The sequence below is a fragment of the Callorhinus ursinus genome, unplaced genomic scaffold (assembly GCF_003265705.2).
Source record: "Callorhinus ursinus isolate GAN/ISIS: 27379988/994484 unplaced genomic scaffold, GSC_fseal_2.0 scaffold77, whole genome shotgun sequence".
NCBI classification, from domain to species: domain Eukaryota; kingdom Metazoa; phylum Chordata; class Mammalia; order Carnivora; family Otariidae; genus Callorhinus; species Callorhinus ursinus.
The window spans coordinates 2,195,930-2,212,317 of NW_027397139.1; the positions used below are offsets into that span (position 1 = coordinate 2,195,930).

Here is a 16,388-nt window from a genome sequence, read left to right on the forward strand (position 1 = left end):
TTCTTGAGTTCTGTGAGCTGCCGGGGGAAGGTTGAGGGAAGTCCTGATTTTTGGCCACTTGGGACAGAAGTGTGGGTGACCTGGGGGCCCGCCCCCGGGGCCTGGCGTCTGAGGTGGGGACGTGCACACGTGCGGGGCTGAGCCCTTAACCTGCGGGGTCCGTGCATGGCTCTGCGCAGTGTCAGGATTGGGTTAGGTCGCAGGACACCCCACCGGTGGCCGCCGGGAGCTCGTGGGGACCCCTCCCCGAGTCCGGTGTGGGAAGTGTTGGTGTGAGTGTAGAGAGACACAGAGTCTTCTCTTTCAGTAATAGTAATAATAACATATATATAATTGTTAAATTATTACTACTGTCACCTGCTGACTAGGTTTGATTCCAGACAGGACTGGGAGGTTACCCGAGGCCGCCTGCCAGGGGTCACCCAAGGTCACCCAAGGTCACCTGCGGCCACCGGCCCGAGGTCGCCCGGCAGTTCAGGCCAATTCGTCCGCTCCCGGCCCAAGGCCAGCGCCACACCTTGGGGAAGTGGACAAAAGTAACCAACCTCCCTTCTCAGTTACCGCTTCTTTATTTCCACATAAAAATCCCCCAAAGCTCATGGAAATGATGTCTGAACATCATGACAGTAATCCTAATGAATTGTTCTGTTTTTAAAAACCACAAAATTCACCGTCGTTAGGATGGGCGTGTGAGCTACGACTGAAGGACGCATCCCCTGTGTCCCGGGAGGAAAACCCAGCGTCCCTTCCCGACGAGGTCCGGGGGCCGGGGGCCGTTGCGTTTTGGCCACGACCACCCTGGAGACACACGCCTTCCGCAAAGCCGATTCGGAGGTGCGGGCGGCAGCCGGCCTGGACACGGCGGCCCCCTCTGGATGGAGCTGTGCGCTGGGACTTCTCGCGCCTGGACACAGCCCCTGCCCCCGGGGTCTCTCTTGATCCCAGAGGGGCTGCTGCGGCCGAGCTGGGGTCCTGGGTCCCGCCTGCCCATTGTCTGTGGCTGCTGGTGGTCCGGAGGGGTGGCGGGCCGGCCACGCTGGGCCAGGTGGACCCCGTTGCAATTTCTTGTGCAGCCTGCAGGCTCCTCCGGGGGTGGGGGGCGGGAGGCTGGGGTCTGCTGCTTCCTGTCCCTCTGTCGCCTCCCGGGACGCTCAGTAACTGGCTCGGGGTAGACGGCATCAGTTCCTATCCCTTAGCTTGCAGCCAAGTTCCAGCCTCCGGGCAGCGGCTGCGTGCATAGAGGTGGGAGTTTGCAGCTTTGGGGTCCACATGTTGATCCCGGGGAAGGACAGCCGGCCGCCCAGGCCTGGAGTTTGGGGCAGGCCCCAAGCGGACTGGGAGTGGGGTCTCTAGGAGGGCAGCCTGGAAGCGGCCCATCTGCCAGTCTCTGCTGCCTCAGGCTGCTGGTGACACGTCTGGGCCCCAACACGGTCCTGTCTTTCATTCGGCATTTGGGAAACACGGCAGAAACACACATTTAAGAGCCCCCCACGCCCCCAGGTGTCCCCGCCTTTCCGGGGCAGTGCTGTGCCGCAGAAGATGCGGGCCCGAGCTCGCTCAGAGACTCACCGTTTTCCAACGCGGTGGTCTCCGGTGTTTGGGGGGGGGGGGGACAGTTCCTTGACGTGCGGGACCCTCTCCCGCGCAGCAAAATGTTGGGCATTCCTTTTCCTCAGCACCAAACACCACTGGCTCCCTCCCACCGTTGGACTAACCTCCAAACACCTGACGTCCCAGGTCGAGAGGCATTTGACCTCGCCACCGAGGCCGAGAACCTCATGCTCAGCGTGCATGAATCCCGACCGCTAGAAGCTGGCCGCAGAGCCAGTAGGAGGGGTCCCGGAGAAGGTGCCCAGTCAACTTTCACTCAGATTTATAGAAACAGAGACTCTTAAGATTGGAGGGGACCACAGAGGACCACATTCTGCAAGCGCTTCCCAGCCTTTTCTTAAATGCCTCCTCAGATGGGGAACTCACTACCTCTAACGGCCACCCGACGGGTGTTTGGGCTGCATTAGGAAAGTCTGTCTTTTGTCCAAGGTAAATTTGCCTCCTTTGACTGCAGGTCCCCACAGCATCCAGGCCATGGGGATTTCCTTTCCCAAGTGAACTTCCAAATACTCAAGCCTGTAATACCCTGTATCTTCCTTCACGCAGTTCAGAGCCCATTTCCCCTTGGTGGGAGCCTGAGGGGCACACCCCAACCCTGCAGTGGGGGGGGACCAGGAAAGGGGGGACACTTCATTCCCTCAGTAGGAGGTATTGACCAGGACTGCCCTGGGGTGTGGCATCCATGTGAGAGGGGCTTGAGAATGTTCTAGATGGGGAGGGGCGGTTTTATAACTGAAGGGCCGGGGTAATTATCGGCAGCTCACTGGTGCCGTGGGCTCCGATGCTCCCAAAGAAGGTGGGTGCCAGAAGAGATGGGGGGAGCTGGTCAGATGAAAACCCAGGAGGTGGAAGGCTGGGAGGTTCCCGGGGGGGCACGGCACAGGTCGGGGGCTGAGGCTCCAGGCCGGATGCCCAGAGCAGCAGGGGCTCTTCTAGGAGAAAAGGCACAAGAACAGATCCAGATCCGGCCAGGGAGCCGGTGGGCATTGGTGGCTCCAAAGTGGGCCAGGTGACAAGCAAGAGAAGGGTCTTGAATCAGGACTTTGTGCAGTGGGAGGGGGTCTCTGAAGCCATCAAGGACACCCGGGCCATGCCCTGAGCTTCTTGCTCTTCTTGGCCGTGAGCTCATGAGCGTGGAAGGGTGGAGGGCTGAGGACTGGGTCCTTTTCTGGAACACACTAATACCGCGTTGTTTAAAACAAAACAAAACATTCTCAAGCAGCTAAAAAGGAGGCTGGGTTTCAGAGAAGGATGGAGACTGGCATCCTCCGAAGACGGGGACTCAGGATGAGGGGGGGATGAGGTCCAGGGCCGGAGGGCGTCTGACAGAGATTTCTTGGCATCTAGAATCTTCTTTCTTGTCCTGCTCTGTATTCTTGTCACCTCAGGACAGGCTAGAGAGGAATAAACACAGGTCAGGTCATTGTTACTGTTTTTAAAGCAAGCGGGGCATGCATCCCTGTGTGGAATCCAAGAGCATGACCCAATCCGGCTTTGGGGGTCTTCAGCAGCAAGAGGGGTACCCGCTGCCTGCCACCCACCTTCCAGGTGTGGTTCTGAAGGGGACCGCTCCCTCCGTGCCGTAGCAGAATCGGCCCTGGGGCTGGCGCCTCCAGTCAGACCCGAAGGAAGCTTCAAAGCAGCCCCCTGTCCTTGGTCCCTCCATCCGCCATCTATTTACCTACACATCTGTCTGTCCGTCCATCCATCCGTTGCTTCCTACAGTATCTTCTTTTGTGTCTTTCATTATTTTATTTTTAAAGATTTTATTTATTCATTTTTAGAGAGAGGGAGGGAGGGGAGGAGCAGAGCGGGGGGGGGACAGGGAGAAGCAGACTCTATGCTGAGCGAGGAGCCCGATGTGGGGCTCGATCCCAAGACCCTGAGATCGTGACCTGAGCCGAAATCAAGAGTCAGACACTTGGGGCGCCTGGGTGGCTCGGTCGTTAAGCGTCTGCCTCCGGCTCGGGTCATGATCCGGGAGTCCCGGGATCGAGTCCCACATCGGGCTCCCCGCTCAGTGGGGAGTCTGCTTCTCCCTCTGCTGCTCCCCCTGCTTGTGTGCGCTCTCTGTCTCTCTGACAAATGAAATCTTTAAAAAAAATTCTAAAAAAACCCCAACAAGCCACAACTGTAAGTACAACACCTTTGTCGAGCTCTGTGGGTCCGTCCAGCAAACCTGAACCTGAGGGTGGTCTCCATGACCCCCCAACACACAGGCTTTCCTGGCATCGGGAACAGGTGGGGACCCTGAGACAGGCCGTGGGCAAACGGTGTACCCGTGGCTGAGTAATACAGCCCGGGCTGGGGGCCCCTGGCCGGCTCAGTCCGTAAAGCACATGACTCTTGATCTCAGGGTTGTGAGTTCAAGCCCCGTGTTGGGCGTGGAGGCTACTTAAAATTAAAAATAAAAATAAATAGCTGGGCTTTATGGGGCCTGGCTCCAGGCCAGTGTCTCAGTCAGGGCCACCATGTGGCTTAGCTCCGGGGCCTCATGGCAGTGGCGCCCCCTGGAGTTGTGCAGGAACAGGCTGCCTGCCACAGAGGAGACCCTGGAGTCCCGGGAGCCGATGCCTCTCTGACTCCCCAGACAGTGGATCGTGGGGCGGTTCTCATGCGGCAGGCTCCACGTGGGACATCTGGAAAATCAGGCACCGAGATGGCTCTGCGTCCCACTCACCTCGTCTCCTGATCTTCTGTACCTGGCGCAGATCTGTGGAAGAGAGACGTCTTAGCATGATTTGTCCATCTGGGGAGCCCTGGCTTTTGGCCGAGAGCCCCAGCAGGGGCCGACACGGCTTCATCTTCATCTGTTACAAGTAAGGGCTGGCGCGTGTCTGCTGCATAACCGGTGAGCAGGCGGGGTCCAGCGACGACGGGCCGAGACCACCGAGGTTGCTCATGGTCCGGGCAGCCCGTGCCTCTGGGTCGCGGGAGGGCAGGAGATGGAGGCTACTGAGGAGGGTCAGATGCAGGAGGCGGGCAGGGCAGGGGCAGGGCAGGGGCAGGGCAGGGCAGGGGTGGATGATGGGGAGAGGGCCGGAGCCGGGCTGTGTTTTCCGCCCCCCATCCCAGGGCGAGGCGCCAGAGGACTTGCTGGGTGTGAAGAAAGAAAAGCGGAGGAGGGGAGGGAGCAACGGCTTGACGGGTATGGGGTCCCTTCTGGGGTGACGTTCTGGACCTAGAGAGTGGTGCAGGATGCCCAGCTCTGCCAGTGCCCTAAAGGCGCCCGGAAAGTGCGCTCAAAAAACAGTTTGCTGCATGTGAATTTCACTTCCGTAGAATAGCCCCCGGAGAAGAGGGGGGGGTGCTGGGACCGGCCACCCAGGGGCTTGGCCCACGGCCCCAGGCAGGCAGGCAGCCGAGCCGGACAGGAGCGGACTTTTACGTTTTATCAACTGATAGTTTATTTATTTTTAAAGACTATTTTTTTTGACGTCCTCTCTCAGCCCAGCGTGGGGCTCGAACTCACAGCCCTGAGATCAAGAGTCCCACTGTGTACTGACAGCCGGCCAGGCACCCCGACGGTTTCAGTGGAACCGCTGGCCTCTGCGGTGTCCCCGTGGGGACAGCCCGGGGTGGAGGGAAGAGGGACCCCGATCCCGAGCACTCATGACGGCGCCGTGGTCGCTCTTACCGGCCGTTCAGGGGCTCGGCAGCCTCGCCCGTGGTCACCCGCACACCCACCTGCTCTCCGCCGGGGCCGCCTCTGGCTTCTCCTCGGACCTGGGCAGGACGAACTCTGGCTGCGGCCTGGCGCTGGGGACACAGGGGGACAGCGAGGGTGGTGAGCCAGCGTGGCCCGCTGTGGCCTCTGAGGGCAGCACGGACGGGGTCTCTCTGCCCCCGGACGGGCCCCGAGGGCGCAGAGATGCCCCCCGGGGTTACTGACAGCAGAGGCGGCCGTGAGGAAGGGGGCGTGCGCGAGGGCAGGACGGGGGAGGAAGGAGAGACCCCGAACATTTGTCTCAGCTGGTCATCCCTGACACCTCGTGCCTTTGTCCCGCGGCCCTCCTTGCGCGGACGCTGTCGCCCTGTGCCCTGACTCCGGCTCTCGGGGCCGGTCTCTGTTCCCTCCACAGCTAAGGCTTGGGAGGCCGGTGGGGCACCATCCGGGGAGACAGAGGGACAGACATGGTGAATTTTATGTTGCGTGTATTTTACCACAATAAAACATTAAAAGAGAGTGAAAGACAGGATGGAAGGCAGAGGGGGAGGGAGGGAGGGTAGAGGAGAAGGCTCGGGCCCGTGCGTCCGCCTGCCCTGGGCCTCCCTCGGTGCGGCCCTCGGCTCGTCATTACTGGAGGACACGGTGCGAGGCCGCCACACCCTCTGCTCCTTCTGTGGCTCGTCCGCCCACGTCACCCACCCTGCCGCAGGACCCGCTCTCCTTACTTGGTGAGGTGTCCCTCTCCTGTGCCATTCGAGGAGCCCTCTGGACCACGACCCTCTTATCCACCTGTTTCCCCTGAGGCAGGCACAGGGCCTGGCAATGACAGAAAGCCCCAACCCTTTCCCAGACTTGCTGTGTGGCCCTGGGCAGGTGCCTTGCCCTCTCTGAGCCTTGGATCCCCAGGCTGTAAGATGCTGTCAGGAATCCCGGCCCTGCCCCGCTCTGGGGGGTGGGGCGGGCCTGGAATACCCCCGAGGTCCCTGTGACCGCCATTCGTGGTTATACCACTGATGGAAATTGAGCCAGAAAGCTAGTGAAGGGGCATTTCTGGGTCTGTCCGGGGTGAGGGTGGAGCTTGTGTCCTCTCTATCAAGGGACAACTTAATTTTATCATGATTACTACGAGCCACCGTTTTTGCTAAATGGGTCCCATTGTCTTGATCTCTCACGTAACTGAACTTTTTACTCGCCTAACATCACTCTGGGATTCAGTGGGGGAGACCAGGTTAGAACCCTCGTCCGATTCAAAGCCCGCAACACGGCCGTGTGTGTGGATGCCATTGGTCCCTGCTGAGCGGAAGCCACCAGCTGCCCCCCGACTGTGGGCCCCACCCAGCCCCAGCCCTGAAGCGGCCCTGATGCGACGGCCCCTCTGCACAGACCTCTCTCTCCTGGCCTTGAGCCTTTCCTCTTCGTACCTGGAAGACAGAAAGTAAAACGCATCAGACACGGCCCTGCTTCCCCGGTCTGTGTGCTGCCCGGGGGCTCTCTTTCCGCTTGGGAACGGAGAAACGGTCTCATGCCAGCATCTGGTAGATACCACTCAGCAGATGTTTTGGGGGGCCTGATTCAGCACCAGAAATTGCACACAGCCATTAGAAAGCATGCCCCTACATCAGGGCCGTTTTCTTACAAAAGGCTGGAGAGTAAATATTTTCCACTTCGTGTAGGCCAGTTTCAGCCACAGTTACTCAATTCAGATGTAGCTCAGAAGCAGCCCTAGTGGATCCGTCCATGGATGGGGCGTGGCTGTGTGCCAATAAAACTTGATCGATAAAACAAGCTGTGGGCCGGGGCTTGGTGGCCCACTTACCCTCTGATCTCACATGTGTGTGTTTCACTGCGTTTCCCTCTGCTCTGCGGCTCCCGCTCATGTCTGGTTCCCCAGGCATCCGAGAGGGGAGGGGTGGGGCCCGGGGAGGGGTGGTGTGGGGGATGGGGGCGGGGGACAGTCGCACGCCACGAGGGACACTTACTGAAGCACGCACTCTGGGATTTGCACATGTTCCATGGGGATGAGCTGCTCCAGATCTTCCAAGCTGTGCACGTACTGGATCTTGTTGATGAATTTGACGCTGGCAGGAGGAGAAGGAGGGAGAGGTCTGTGGGCTAAGCCTGGAAGGTGTGCTGGCCAACAGGGATGCCCTGAGCACCTTCCATCAAACCTCCGTCCCTGCCCGGCTAGCCTCTACCCGTGGCCCTCGTGAGGGTGGACAGAGCAGCACCCGGGGTCAAGGGAAGGGTCCCCGCTGAGCTTTGTCACCAGCTGCTGCTTTGAACTCATGGTTACTGTTGTTGTTTTTTTTTTTTTAATTTAATTAAACTACGTTTGGTGAAATGCAAAATACGCTTTCTTTCAAGGTCAAATAATGTTTCTAAATGACAGACAGAAGGTCTGGAGAATACAGCACTACAGAAAATAATAGAATAATCGAGTAACAGTAAAACAACAACAACAACAACATAAGATAGAGCCCAACATCTACAAAAGTGTGCTAAGGCGTTTCCTATCTATTTTTAGAGATGAGATGAAAATTCGGCTCCGGCTTTCTAGCAGCCGATGCAAAGGGAGACACATGATGAATTACACGGTTCACAGTGTCCATTAGGGAAAAAGCAAGCCGGCGCTCGGCAGAAGGCCGCTCGTAACTGATTAGGCATGACAGACGTTCCCCGCGGAGAGTCACAAAGCGGCCGTGTGCAGCGGAATGAGCTGCGCCAACTGCTTTCATGCAGTTCAAACCACTCTTTTTTAAATAAGAAGGAAAAAAAAAAAACACCCAGTTATTCTTGGAGCCCGAGGTCTCCCTCCTGTTGTCATGAGAAGGGCCCGCGGGCAGGGAGTGAGCCTCAGACAGACAGGCTGGAATCCTGTCTCCACTACCTGAGTACGTCCGGCCCGGAGGGCTTGCAGGGTGGACCGAGCTGATTTGTTAGAAAGGATTTTAGGGTGCGCAGAGCCCGCACCTGCCGCCACCACCTGGTGATGCCCAGCATGCCGGTCCTCAGACACCAATGCCCGAATCTCCACGGTGACAAGGCTCTGTCTGCCTGTGGGGCCAGCTTCCTGTCTCACAGTGGCAGGCGGGGAGGGGGGGTCCTGGGAGGCAGAACTCACTGGGGCGAGGGGCATCCCCAGCCTTCTGATCATCACAGGACAAAGTGGCCTCGTCTTGAGTTGTAATCACACCCTCGGGGCCGCCGGGGACCCAGAATGGTCTCCGCTTTCCTCGGCTTGTAAATGGGGACACTCACTTTTCTCTCCTGCTTCTTTCTTTTGCTTTGAAAGCTCAAAATGAGACCCTCAAAATTCGCTCGTGGGAAAGCAGTCACGGGTGAGAGAGTTATCTGCATTCGAGGCAAATGTCAGCTGCCGGTTGGGGGGTACTGAGGACAGCAGAGTGCGCTTCTGTTCGGCTGGGGTGCGTGCTCACCGTTTAGCCCAGGGGGTCCATCGTTACACACACAGCCCGTGATGAGCATACAGACTCCCCTGATTTTACTAGTATGCAAATATTTTAAGGTGCTGCCAAGTCCCTGAACTCAGACGGGCTGAGGTCACCTCCTTGCAAATTGTTCACGCTGAGAGCATGATCCTTCGGAGGGTCGACCTTCCCTCAGGCTCATCACACATCATTAACTGGGAATGTGGACGTGAAGGATTTTTTTTTTTTTTAGGTTTATTTACGTAAGCAATCTCTACACCCCACGTGGGGCTCAACCTTAAGACCCTGAGATCAAGAGCTGGGCGTGCGCTCTACTGCTCAAGCCAGCCAGGCACCCCCTTGAAGGATCTCGATTCGATTCAATGCTTTGAATCATATTAAATTAAATATCGGGTTTATGTGATCGACTAGGGCGTTTCACACGACTAATTTTGTTTTACTTGATCTGTATATCGGGCACTTTTATATCGCGCAGTAAAGGATTAACCCAGCGGGTTGAAGTGCTCAAACCCCACCCATTGCAAAGAAAAAAAAAAACAAAAAACGGGTTCCTGATGCTCGTGGGACGTGGCCGGTAAGCACTTGGAATGCCCTGCCTGCTGAGTGCCCTGGGTACTTGGGCCTTGAGCCCTGCCGCATAGTCCGTGTTAAGGATGTGACCTCTGGTGGGCGTCTTGGGCACATCCCATCCGTGTGACCTCTGGGTCGCCCGAAGACAGAAGCTAAGGTGGGTCGCTTGGCTACTCCATCCCCGTGTGGCTAAACCCCTGTGAAAACCTTGGAGAGCAAAATGAGCTTGCTGCCTGATGGTAAATTCCTCTGTTGTTCTTACACATCATCACAGAGACAACTGAGGGCTTTTGCAACCAGTCCGTGGGAGGGGACCCCTTTGTCCTTTGCCACCTTCGATCTGCACCCTTCCCCTGTAGCAAACAGTAACAGCTTCTCTGAGTTCTGTGAGTCCTTCCAGCGAATCGTCACAGCTGAGGGTGGTCTCAAGGACCCCCAACACACACGGCTCGTGACATTATTGCTGGGAGGGGCTCAGACCCTCCTGCCATCCTCAGGGTCCCCACCCAGATGCTGGAGTGGACAGAGCTGGGCTCACTTCTGGGGGGACTGTGGTGGCCTAGCGACCTGGCTGCATGACCCTGGCTGAGTCCCTTGACCCTTCTGAGCCCCAGTTCCCTCCTCTGTGAAATGGGTTCGCGACAGCATCAGCCACTCGGGTCGTGGTTGTAAACGTGAAAAGGTATCCAGCATTTACTATGGGAGGGCTGCTTGCTAGTGTTTTTCCTGTGTTAGTCCCTTAATAACAACACATGGGATTGAAAATGGTTTAAAGCGACAACACAGGGGCGCCTGGGTGGCTCAGTCGGTTAAGTGACTGCCTTCGGCTCAGGTCATGTTCCCAGGGTCCTGGGATCGAGTCCCACATCAGGCTCCCTGCTCAGCGGGGAGCCTGCTTCTCCCTCTCCCTCTGCCTGATGCTCCCCATGCTTGTGCTCTCTCTCTGACAAATAAATAAATAAAACCTTAAAAAAATAATAAAGCAACAATACAGATTCATGGTGGAGATGCCGCAAAATACAGATTAAAACAGGAGACGCACACAACCCGGGAGGGGGGCCGGCATAGGGCACAGGGCGCAGGGCACAGCGTCCTTACCTGATGAAGGGACGGGAGATGGCCAGCACCGTGCGGATGAACCAGGAGGGGTGCACGATGATGAGGGACTTCAGGTTTTTCCGCAATCTGCGGGGGAAGCAGAGGAAGCAAGCCCCCGGGAGGGAGGAGCTACCAGGGGCCGCCTCCCCCTGTGCTCCCAGCGGGCGCCCCTGCCCCCTGAGCTCGTCTCCAGTCTCCAGGGAGGAGAAGGGGCTGCGAAGCTGGGCCCCATCGCGGAGTCTGTGGGCGGCCACCCTGACGTCTAGTCCCGCTGCCACCTCATTCGGAGTCTGAGCTCTCGCCTGTGTGGCCATGCTGCCTCGCATTCCTGGAAGACCTCCCGGGGGCGCCCTGGTTCTGACCGCCAGCTGTGGTCATGTCGCACTGCATCTCCCCCCAAATTCCTGTGTTGTAGTCCTGATCGCCCCCCCAGACCTCAGAACGGGACGTTGGAAAATAAGGTCATCGCAGATGTATTTCACTAAAACGAGGTCACACCGGGGCAGGGTCAGCCCTAATCCAATCGCTGGGGTCCTTATAAAGAGGGGGGGGGTCTGGACAGAGACACACGAGCACAGGCCACATGACCACGGAGGCAGGGATGGGGCGAGGGACGCCGAGGATGGCCGACGACCCCCAGGAGCCGGGAGACACGGGGAACAGACTCCCCCCCTCACGGCCTCAGAAGGAACCGGCCCTGCCCACACCCCGCTCCTCGGCTTCTGGCCTCCTGAGGGGGGACGGCAAACATGCCTGTGGGTTTCAAACGGCCCATCTGCGGTCATCGGTTGGTGGGCTGACCACCACGCCGCCTTCCAGGGGTCCCGGGGCCCTTGAACCCCCAGCGGCCCCGCCCCACGCATGCACCTCCTGTCGATCATCTGGTAACACTTCTTCAGCCAGCCGATGCCGGGCATCCTCCGCCGGGGCGTGGCTCCGTTCAGGTAGACGATCATGTAATCCTCGGCCACCAGCAGTTCCAGACTGCTGATGACGTACCTGGTCACGGGTGCGGGAGCCGGGGGGGGGGGGGGCCCGGCGGGAGGGCCAGAGTTAGGCAGCCCCAGTCCCCGCGACTGAACACCTGTGGCACCTGCTTAGGTGCGGGGTGGGGAGGCGTCCTGGCACACTCGGGGTGGGGGTGGGGTGCATGTAGAGCCCAGCCCACCCCAAATCAGTGTCAGTGGGCATAACCATAGCAGCAGTTACTATTTTATGGAGCACTTATTAGGCACCACGTGTTTTATAGGCATGACCTCATCCAGCGTCTCCATGAATCCTGACAGGTGGATCTCACAGCCCCAGATCCAGCTGCGGAACACGCACCCCCCCCAGTGGACAGTCCACTGTACTGGACATGAGGGGGTCTGGGGTCCGTCCCTGCCCCAACTCTCCCCGAGCAATTTTAGAAAAATCCTTTCCTCTGTCTAAGCCTCTACTTCTCCTCCGTAAGTGGGGGGGATGGGCGTTCCCTGCTCTCTGGGGCCTCTTCCTGCTCTGACCGGTCATCCTCTGAACCACCCGGCACCCCAGCCCCACCGGGTAAGAGGGAAATCTTCCTACTAACAAACACAGGAGTGATCACGGTCTACGGAGCCCTCTCTGTTACCCTCCAGGTGTAGTGTCTGTCTCCGTCATAACACAACCAACCGTAGCAGGGTGTCCCCGGCCAGGTGACGCAACCTCCCCGAGTCCCAGGTGCTGCACCTGCCTGCCCCCCTTGCCCCCGGGTCGTGCCGAGTGTGGACCGCGCCTTCACGGACCACGCGCTTGGCCCGTGGCCGGGGCTGAGGATGGGCGGTTCTTGCGGCCCAGAGAACCGTGGGCGTGGGGCGGGGCGGGGCGGGCCACTTACAGGAAGAGGTTCTCCATGATGTAGTGGTAGTCGGGGGAGCTGCTGTCCGGGAGGAAGCAGGCAGCAAACACGATGATGGCGTTGAGACCTTCGCCATAGTACCCTGGGGAGAGGCGGCCAGGGAGTGGCTGGCGCTCTGAGCTGGCCCGTGCTCTAGCCCAAGCGCCCACCTCTTCGCCAGCGAGGCCCCTTCCCAGAGGGTCCAGCTCTGAGTCGCAGCGCCTTGGCTGGGGGAGTCAGCAAACCCCGGGGCTGTCCGGCCACCCTCGCAGGCACCCCTGTGTGCGCCCAGCCGGTCCATGCCTGCCCCTGCCTCCCAGGGATCAGGACCTAACATCCCTGTGGCTCAGATGAAGAGACTGAGGTTCACAGAGGGCCTCTGACGACCTCCAGTTGGCTGGCGGGAGCCAGGGGGAGCCCGATGGGTGCGTTCTCACCTCCGTGGGTCACTACCCTCATGTAGGGCCGGATCATGTGCAGGTCAATTCGGTGTTCTTGTTCTCCAATGATCACTGTCCTCCACAGGCGCCCATTGGTGGCACCGCCATCCTCCGCAGCACCATCCCCAAACAGGTCTGCGCTGTCCCCGGGCATGTTCTTGGCGGCGGCCACGGGGGTGTCATCTGGAAGCAGGCCAGGGCGAGCGGAAGGGACGCCTGAGTCCAGACGTTTTGTCCCAGCCTCCTGCCCGGGACCCCCTCTCCCCTGCTGTCTGTGGACGTGTGACCCTCATCTTCCTCCTGTGACACCTGGCTATGTGCTTCTCCCTGCCTGGAGGCCCTGCTGGTCCATTTGCCCCTCCTACTCTCCCTTCATGGCCCAGCTCAAATGCCACCTTCTCCAGTAAGCCCTCTGGGGCCTCCCGTTTGCTGGCCTCCCAGAGCACCCTGTTGGTTTTGGACCCAGAGCCTCTGAACACGCAGGGAAATCGGATCAGCGATGGAAACCCCCAGCTCAGGGAAGCCCAGGGCCAGGTGGCTTCATGGCTGAATTCCAGCAAACATCTAAAGAGGTAACACCAGGGTAACACCAGGGGCGCCTGGGTGGCTCAGTCGAGCCCCGCATCGGGCTCCCTGCTCGGCGGGGGGCCTGCTTCTCCCTCTCCCGCTGCCCCTCCCCCCTGCTCCTGTTCTTTCTCTCTTTCTGTCAAATAAATACATAAAATCTTTATTTATGTATTTATTTGACAGAGAGACATAGCGAGAGCAGGAACACAAGCAGAGGGAGCTGGAGAGGGAGAAGCAGGCTTCCCGCTGAGCAGGGAGCCCAGGACCCCGGGATCGTGACCTGAGCCGAAGGCAGACACTTAATGACTGCGCCCCAATACATAAAATCTTTTTAAAACAAACAAATCCTTCTCCTTCTCGGTACCGCAGAAAACTCGGAGCGTCCTGGGTGCCGGGGTGGGGGGGGGGCGGCGCTGAGCAGGCCTCCTCTCCCCCCCGTCAATGCCAGGAGCACCCCCAGTGTGACAGCCGCAGACATCCCCAGACATGGCCCCGTGACCCCTGGGGCAGGACCGCCCCTCAGGTGAGGCCCCCCACGCCCTGCCCTGTCCCAACCCCTCACCCCACTTTCCTCTTAGCACCGACGACCAGTGGCAACGAGCTTGTGCACCTGTGCTTTATTGTCCAGAGTCTGTCTTCCCGAGGGCCGCGCGTGGGGACGGGCGCCACCTCCCCCGCCGTATCCCTGCCACCCGCCCCGCATCTCAGTCAGGACCTGCTTCTGCACAAATGTTCCCCACACACCTGTGCAAGCATTGGAGGCACCTCACTTTGGACCCGGTCACCTTTGAGAACCACGTGAAAGCCACGTCCCCCCAGAAAAACCCTCAAGTCCACAAGAAGAACGCATGCGGCGTCGCAGCAGGGGACGGGTGCTCTCAGGGCTGCTCTGTGCGCCCTGGGTCGGAGCCCCTGCCCCACCTGAGCCCCTGGGCCTCACCTTCCCACTCCAGCTCATTGCCGTTCCCCAGAAACTCCAGCGAGTCGGTCTCGTCGGGGGTCTCGATGTCGTCCACGTTGATGTCCAGGTCGTCGGGGGTGTCCAGAAAGTCATCAGACAGCAGGGAACCCTCGCTCTGGTCCAGGGAGATGTTGATCTCCGGGGCGACCAGTGTCTTCCGCTTCCGATGAGCTCCGTTGAAGTTCAGCGTGTTGGGAGGGGCTGTGTGGAGAAGGGGAAAATGAGACAAAATCACCTTCGCTGGGTCCTTCTTGGTCCCCTCCCCGTTGTTTCCTGACCCGGTGAGAGCTTCGCTCCATCGTGGGAATGGTAAGAAGTCAAAGGCCATCCTTCGGGGCAGGCAGGGGTTCAATGTTGGAACCTCTCACCCTGCAGACACCTTGACTCTCTAAGCTTGACTTACTTTTACCATCTGCCAGATGGGACTCACACAGGGTGAGCCCCCCCCCCCCGGGCACCCTACCTGGCTCCGGACCCGCCCGTATCTGGTCACTGTTGCCTCTGGATACGGGCGGCAGAGAACGCCCCCCGGGCTACTTTTCACCTCTCCGTATGTTCGCCTCTTTAATAACTGACACCACGCCACATGGGCCCGGCCCTCTGCGAAGTGCTTTCATGTTTGCAACATCCATGCGAGGCAAGTTCTGTTATTATCCCCTTTACCAGGTGAGCAAACTGAGGCACAGAGGGTGCAGGTCCTTCTGGATCTCTCGGGAGCTGGTCAGGGTGGGCATGCCTCATGGTTTGAACTGCTTTCTCCTGGACGCTCTGAGCTGGGACTCTGGTCTCCTTGTAAAAAGTGGCTTCCCTCCCTGCCCCGGGGCTGCCCTCAAGGGGTTAGAGCTGATCCCACAGCGGGCTGAGCAGAGCTGGCCCCTCGGGGGTGATGGAGGTTACTTTCCCTGCGAGGAAAGCGCCCCCCTGCTGCCCCAAGCCAGCTTGAGGGAAAGAGGCTACTCTTCCAGAGACCTTGGGAAGTCACCTCCAGTTTCATCGGCGGACAGTGAGGACAAAATAAAGAGCCAGGGGGAGAGCCCTGCCCCTCTCCCGCCAGATGGAGACATTCATCAATCCACAATTACACGCGCCAGCTCCTCACTTTTTATTTTCTTTGACTTTCTCCGGCCCTAAGCCACGGGTCAGAGGCGACTGCTTCGTGAGACACGAGGAGGTAAATGGCGTGATTTCTAGATCTCACCATGACCTGGTGTGGCAAGCCATGTCACCCACTTAACAGATGGGGACACTGAGGTGGTGACTGCCAGGACCGCTTGGCTGGCGAGGGCAGCACAGTGGGTGGGGAGTGGTGAGTCAGGGGTGCTTGGCAGAAGCAGGGCTCCCTCTCCCTGAGGGGGTAGAGCTGCAGGTCATAGCATGGTGAGAGGGAGCATGGGGGTGTCTGCACAACACTTCTCCCCAGCAGGGAAGCAAGGCAGAGGTAATGCCTATCCCATGCCTGTCCCACCATCATATGTTGGAAGCAGATAACCTGTCCGGTGTCACATGTTCACAGCTGAAGAGGGTTTGCCCCAGGATGAACCACACCTGAGTCTTCTTCCTTTTAATGGCCCTCGACTGATTAGATGCGGCCCACCCACATTATGGAGTGCAATCTGCTTTACTCAGCGTCTACTACTCATTTAAATGTTAATCTCATCAAAAAAGTGACTCTCAACAGGAATACCTAGAATATTTCTTGATCCCGTCTCTGGGTACTGTGTCCCAGCCAAGTGGACACATAAAATTCACCACCATGTCTTCTCCATCTCCTTAACTCAATAAATCTCTTTTGCAAAGTCCCTTTGGCCATGTGAGGGGACATTCGCAGATTCCAGGTTTAGGATTTGAATATCTCTGGGGGCTGTTATTCAACCAGCCACACCTAGGAAGTGGGGTGCTGTTATTACACATTCTTCACTGTACAGAAGTAGGAAACAGGGGTCCAAAGGGGATTGATTCACCCCTCTCTTAGTGCTGTGTGATGTCAAGGATGTGGCTGTCCCTCTCTGGTCACTCTTTTCTCAGAAAGGGTGGGCACTGTGATGAGCCACAAGGGGGAAATGCAGGCAGAAGGGGGGCCCCCAGCAGGACTCTGAGGAGATGCCATGGAGAACAACACATGTTCAGGGCAGCTCCTCTGGAACCTTGGAGCCCTGAGCCCTCCTGA

The 16,388-nt window shown here is 58.5% G+C and overlaps 1 protein-coding gene across 1 annotated transcript in view; it reads right to left on the reverse strand.

The window, feature by feature from the left end:
- Positions 1–558: 558 nt before the first annotated feature.
- ATCAY (ATCAY kinesin light chain interacting caytaxin) overlaps positions 559–16,388 on the reverse strand; it is a 30,018-nt gene continuing 14,188 nt past the window's right edge. The window contains exons 4-13 of the mRNA XM_025861353.2: positions 14,201–14,422; positions 12,691–12,876; positions 12,254–12,356; positions 11,266–11,397; positions 10,399–10,485; positions 7,261–7,359; positions 6,667–6,702; positions 5,299–5,370; positions 4,292–4,324; positions 559–3,005 (exon numbers count right to left, since the gene is read on the reverse strand). Of these exons, the coding sequence (XP_025717138.1) occupies positions 2,996–3,005; positions 4,292–4,324; positions 5,299–5,370; positions 6,667–6,702; positions 7,261–7,359; positions 10,399–10,485; positions 11,266–11,397; positions 12,254–12,356; positions 12,691–12,876; positions 14,201–14,422 (980 nt within the window). The 3' untranslated portion in view covers positions 559–2,995. The remainder of the gene's footprint in view (positions 3,006–4,291; positions 4,325–5,298; positions 5,371–6,666; positions 6,703–7,260; positions 7,360–10,398; positions 10,486–11,265; positions 11,398–12,253; positions 12,357–12,690; positions 12,877–14,200; positions 14,423–16,388) is intronic.